This window comes from Castor canadensis, chromosome 6, assembly GCF_047511655.1.
Source record: "Castor canadensis chromosome 6, mCasCan1.hap1v2, whole genome shotgun sequence".
Classification (NCBI taxonomy): domain Eukaryota; kingdom Metazoa; phylum Chordata; class Mammalia; order Rodentia; family Castoridae; genus Castor; species Castor canadensis.
In genome coordinates this window covers 177251290-177257125 of record NC_133391.1, presented here as the reverse complement: position 1 = coordinate 177257125, position 5836 = coordinate 177251290, and the positions used below count along the sequence as shown (strand labels likewise).

At 52.1% G+C, this 5836-nt stretch overlaps 1 protein-coding gene across 3 annotated transcripts in view; it reads right to left on the bottom strand.

Moving 5' to 3' along the window:
* Nucleotides 1–2590: 2590 nt before the first annotated feature.
* Nucleotides 2591–5836, bottom strand: part of Slc9a3 (solute carrier family 9 member A3) — a 46301-nt gene continuing 43055 nt past the window's right edge. For 2 of the 3 annotated variants that reach the window (XM_020174782.2, XM_074077794.1), the window contains exon 17: nt 2591–5038. In XM_020174782.2, coding sequence (XP_020030371.1) covers nt 5035–5038 — 4 coding nt within the window. In that variant the 3' untranslated portion in view covers nt 2591–5034. The remainder of the gene's footprint in view (nt 5039–5836) is intronic. The other variant, XR_012449260.1, reaches the window with a different exon arrangement.

Below are 5836 nucleotides of genomic sequence, written 5' to 3'. Positions count from 1 at the left end.
GCACTGTTTGGTGTTAGTCATGGATGCCCATCTTTTCTAGTGCTAAACTGCGGGTAGGATGAGGTGCTTTGACGTGACTGCTGGAGGGTAATGATTCCACAGGTTTCCTCACCTTGTGAAAGTGCTTTGTGAGTTCTTTCCTGCTGTGAAACCTCTCTCGATTGCTTGTTGTGGTGGAAAAGTGTGTGGTAGGCATCCCTTGCTCTTCCCCACTCAGGTCTTGCTCTGCCTGGCTTGTAGGACCTCTGCCACCTAATTAAAAGGAAACAAAAGCCAGGTGACTTGTCATTCCCAGCTGACTGGTGGTGATGCAGCTATGCCCAGAAACTGAAGAAGCAGGTCAGTTCCCAACAATTGTTCGGGCATGGTTCTGCCCCTGCCTTTCTGACTGTCCCAAGAGCAACTCCTCAATTCCCTTGATGAAGAAGAAACTCACCTGCTGGACCCAGTGAGCCCCACTCAGAGCAGAACCCCCAAATGGGTTGGGTGCAAGCTAGGCCATATGTACCAGCAAGTTGAGCAATGTCATGAGTATAAATTTTGGTAAAGTCGTGTGTGAAAGTGAATGTTTGGAATTTATTCTAAGATCTTTGTATCATGCTTATGATAGAGTCCCTAAAGTCTCCTTCCCTAACTTAGTCATCCTTCTACAACATTTGCCTTCAACGGTGTCATCATTTTGCACATTAATTTTAAGCTAAGTTAATTAAGGGATTACACCCAGAATGAATGGTGATCTTGTGGATCCCCCATGCTGTCCTCAGAGAGCAGACTGCTCACATGTCCACAGAGCAACACTGATGCAGTTGTGTGAGGGAAAGGTGTGGCCTGTGTTTCCTTGCCCTAGATCTCTGTGTACACAAATGGTCATTCCCCCATCCTTGTTTCAGAGCCTCAGGGACTTCCCGAGTCAGGAGGTGGAGGGCATAGCCCATCCCATGGGCCTCACCCTGTATGACCACTCTGTGGGGACAAATGCTTTATTTTCTCTCCATCTTTGAAATGGTAAAGTTGACATTCTGCTTTTATTTCATCCTCACAAGCTATAAAGAGCTCACAAATAGGCCTTTTCTTGAAATAATGAAAACCTAAGTGAAGTTGGTACAAATTAGAGAGTTCTCTTGAGGCCTGGGAGAGATGCCCAGTGGGGTACACCTTGATAGTTAGCCATCAGCTCAGTGACTGGCACACAGCCAGTGCTCAGTGAAAGTGTACTGAGTTAATTACACCCACTAATTATTGTCCTTGCAGTAATAAAGATGTGTTCACTCTCCACTGAAGATGTCCACATGGCACTTGCTACCTATCCTTGCTGGTGTTTGTGCTAATAATAGTCACGGTCACTACAGGGCCCACTATGGCTAAGTACCTGGCTGGCCAGCTGGCCCCGGAGGTCAAGAGGACAGACATGAGAACATTCTTGAACAGCAGGTAAGCGTGATTGTGGAGGAATATTGGAAGCCAACCTGGCATCTGGTGACACACAGTCCCCTCTCTAAAGAAGAAAGGATAGCATCCTAGGCACATGTGACCCAAACCCAGGGGAGGTTGGAGAAGCAGAGCTACCTTGGCTCACCCCCTTCCTCACTGCAATGGACTGAATAAAGAGAGAGGTTGACGTCTGAACCTCAGGACTTTGAGTGGCTTTGTTTGGAAACAGAATTATTACAGATGTGACTTGTCAAGGTGAGGTGAAGTCACATGGGCGTAAGGCAGGCACCACGTGATGCTGGGGGAAGAGGGCTGTGTGGAGACAGGGTCAGGGTGGTGTATTCACAAGCCAAAGATGCCAGCAGGCACAAAAGCTAGAAGATAGCCAGAGAGGATTTCCTGCCAGCACCTGTGTCTCAGACTTTGCCTCTGGAGTGAGATAGACGTTGTAATCTGTGTCCTTGTTTTTCTCTAGTTCACTTGTTATTTATATCTGCTTTAAGAAGGCTGTGAATTTCCCTGTTAATGGTCTTATAAACAGTGTCTAGGATTCTTCTTAGATGTACAATTTTTAAATAGTAAGCATTTTAAAATTAAAATACAAATTGTGTCTTTGGGACACCCAGACCCCTCACATCTGACCAGTTGGTGGCTCCACTGTGCACACAGGCGGGCACACAACTCCCAGGTTCACCCATATCCCTGCCTACCACTGTCCTCATCTCAACCCACAGAGATCTTTCTTGACCACCAGGCACTGGACCCTGCTGATGTTGTCCACCTCTCCTAACTGCCACCCGCTTTGGTGTTTCTGGTCCCTCGTTCTCCCCTTAGGCCCAGTGGACACTGTTCCAGCCACCACTCAGTCACTGTCCAGATAGCCATAGGGTATCTCCAACTCATTCTCCCTGAGAGAGGTTTGGATAGGTGTCCTATGCACATGGGGGACTAGCTCTAGGGTGTACTGTGCCCAGTACCCAGAGTTACTTCGTAGTTGTGTGCAAGGACCTCCCAACCAGCCAGGACTGTCTCACAAGGCAGCATGTGACAACACAGCCTATGCTGATGTTAATGTTAATTAGCAATTGTGTGCCTAAAGAGACTACGTAAGTTCTCCTGGATAAGGTTTTTCACTTACAAACAAAATCTTCACCCAGAGTGCCTTGAAATGTTTTTAATAGAATTGGTCAAGCAGTTGTTGCAGGGTTTCAGTGATGGGATCCCTACACAGATACTGCACAGCACATCTGCAGGGGATTTAAGGCACCTCATTCTGTGATTGGAATTACACAAAGTTTGGCTATGATTAAACTGACGACACAATTTTCACACTCAAAATACATTACAATTTGGTTTTGATGGGATTCTTTAAATTTCCTTTTGCAAAAGAGCAGTAATACACAGTATATCGAACACTGTAACAAAATTATTTTCAAGAAAACACAAAAGTGAGAAATAGCAATTTCCTAAATTTGTGTACTTTATAGTACCACAAAGTAGGCCAAAGTTCAGTATTAAATAAATAGATATTCTCCCTAATAAAAATCTTTACAACAGTTTTCCTAAGGAAATACATTCATGGGACTGTGCTTACATTCTGTTTACAGTAGTGACAGAACAGCAGGGTACTTGGCTATGAAACGCAGCCATGGGTCATTTGAGTACAGGAGATGGGTTTCTACAAATGGGGCTTCCTGGTTTGAACTGTGATTCCATGTAGCTGTGGCCAGCTGTGTGATTCAGAAGCCCAGAGAATATGGCCTGCCCACTGTAGAAACACCTGTACAGAGGGCCAAGGGCGTGTGTCCCCCAAGAGATTGACTACGTGGCTGCTGGCTTTGGTGTTCCTGGGTGTCCAGGGCAGGGTAACTGGGATGCTCAGCACAAGCTCAGTTTTTGCCTGCAGTGGGAACAACTCCATGTCCAGCAGACGTGGCAGGGTGTTAAGGCAGTACCCTGGCACAGGCAGGCCGGGGATGTTGGCTGCAGGGTCTCTCAGAGCACCCCTGGCGCAGCAGCCAGTCCCAGCCTCCCCAGGATAAGCTGCAGTGGGCTGCTTTAGAGCTGTCTGGTAAAATCACTGGGAGCAGCCCTGCTGTGCAGTGGCTGGACTTGCCAGAAGAAAGGCTGGCAGAGCTCAGTGATGAGCCAGTGGGTTCCAGTCAGGGAACACTGCTCTGAGGCAGAAGCAGGGGTTGTATGTTGGGCAAACCAGGAACTACCTGTCCAGCTTTTGGAACACAGCATTAACAGTCTGCTACCAGCCCTCCTGTGACTCCTCTGAGAACAGGACCAGCCACCTTATCTGATGACAGTTTAGTCTCCTGAGCAGAGAGCTGAGTGGCTTGTTTCAGGAAAGCCTCTGGGAGGGGCCTAACCTTTCAGCCCCTTTTCTGTCTCCCTCAAGTGAGTTTCAGGTGAGCTAGAAGCAAACCTCACAAGTAGACCCAGAGCAGCTGGCTGTAGTTCTGAACAAGGTCGCTGTGAGGCCCGCTGTGAGGCCCTCTCCAGCGACCCATCCAGCGTAGCCATCTGCAACCACCTCAACACTGGAGAGACAACTCAAGCCTGATACCTTCTCTATGGGGGCAGGGCAGCCCTGAGGCAGCGAAGGGCAGGCCAACGTTGGGCTAGAGGGTGGTTCCACAATTGTACCTACAGGCCACATGGCAGCGGGGACAGTCCAGAGAACCAGCTGGCAAGTGGACATGAAGGGGTCAAATAGGGCCCCAGGGGCTCACAGGTGGTCCAGAGGCTGTGCAAGAATCGATTGCCCGCCCCTCGGGGTGAGGCTGTCTGGGCGGTATCACTTAGGTAAATCTCATTTTCTCCAGTACTCAGTTGTCCCAGCAGAGATGAGAGGACCGCCACAGGCCTCTGGGACCCTCCCTGTCCCTGAGTCAGGGTAACAATGAAACAAGAGTTGTCAGCTCAGTTGCAAACGAGCAAGTGGACGCTGGGGCCCACGACGGAGCACCTGCCAGACCTCCGTGGCTGGAGACCAGGCCGCGGGCCCCAGCACCTGGGCGCCCCGAGTGCAGGCACACCTTGCAGGGAAGCGGGGTCCGGGGCTAGATCTAGGGCAGGAAGACGGGGGCGGTGGGAGGGAGTTGTCATGGGGAGACCCCACAGAGGCCATCAACCGGAAGACCCCTCCAGGGGGTCGGGGCGGTGGACGCGAAGACCCCAGGGCTGGGCCGTCGTAGACCCTGGGGGGAGGCGGTCACGGGCCAGAACGTCGCAGGCCCGCGCGGTCACAGCGGCGTTTCCTCTTGCTCCAGCGCGTGCGGCGCCAGGTCCATGGGGCCGGGCAGCGACGCGAGTTTGAGCAACGCGGGACGTCGACGGGCGCGGGGCCGCTGGAATGAGCGTCGGCTGTGCACGCGGCGCGCCGCCGCCGACCGCGCATGCGCACTGAGCGGTGCCCGGCGCTCCGGCCCCGCCCCCGGCTCGCGGGAAGACTGCGATGCCGGCCCAGCGCTCTCGGGTGGCACGGGACTGGGGGCACGCGGGCGCCGCGCGAGAAGCGTGGGAGGCTGCATGGCGGCGGGTGGTCCCAGGCGCGGAGACGAGCTTCCGGTCAGCGGCGTGTCAGAGCCGGTGTCACCTGCGGGAAGACCGGGTGTCAGCGGCTGCCAGGCCCCTCTGGCCCGCAGCCCAGACGGTCACTGGCCGCCTGCCAGAACAATTGGATGCGACTAAAGATTCCCTTCCCCTTGATTTTGCTATTCCTGAGGTGTCACCCAGGGACTTTCCCAGAAGCAGGTGCGTGACCGCGGATAGGAAGCCCTCAGGCTCATATGCAAAGAGGGTCCCCTAATCTTCCACAGAAGACCCATCAAGCCCTTTCAGCTGTACGCTGTCCCCCTAAATGGTGCGCTGATCTCCAGCCCATGTCACTGAACCCTTCTGAATGGCCCTGCAATGGACCAGCAGGCCTGGACCACTAGGAATGTTCTGTGACACTTTCAGGCCATGTCTTTGACAGCAGTCCCCTCTACAAGAGGGCATGCAGCATCACACCTACCCCCAGATATAGCTGCCCTGCCCAGGAAACCTACGGAGGCTTCCCTAGTCACAAGGTAGCACCCTGCTCCTGTAAGGGCAGTGGGATTCAGAAATGAGACCAGAAATAAGGGAAAGCCTGAGATTGAGAGGCAGAAGCAAGGAGCAGGTGGAAGGGTGGACTCCACAGGTCTTCTGTCACTGCTGCTCTTTTTCTTCTCTCAGGAGAAAGTTGTTTCTTGCATAAAGTCCCACTAAACCATGCCAGCAGCGATTGCTGGGATCCTAACAATGAGATGACAGCTGCATTAACCAGCTGGATTGACAAAGGCCTCTCTAAGTGTCCAATAGAGAGAAAAATACTTCCCTCTTCATTCCATGAAAATACTTTCATCTTCAT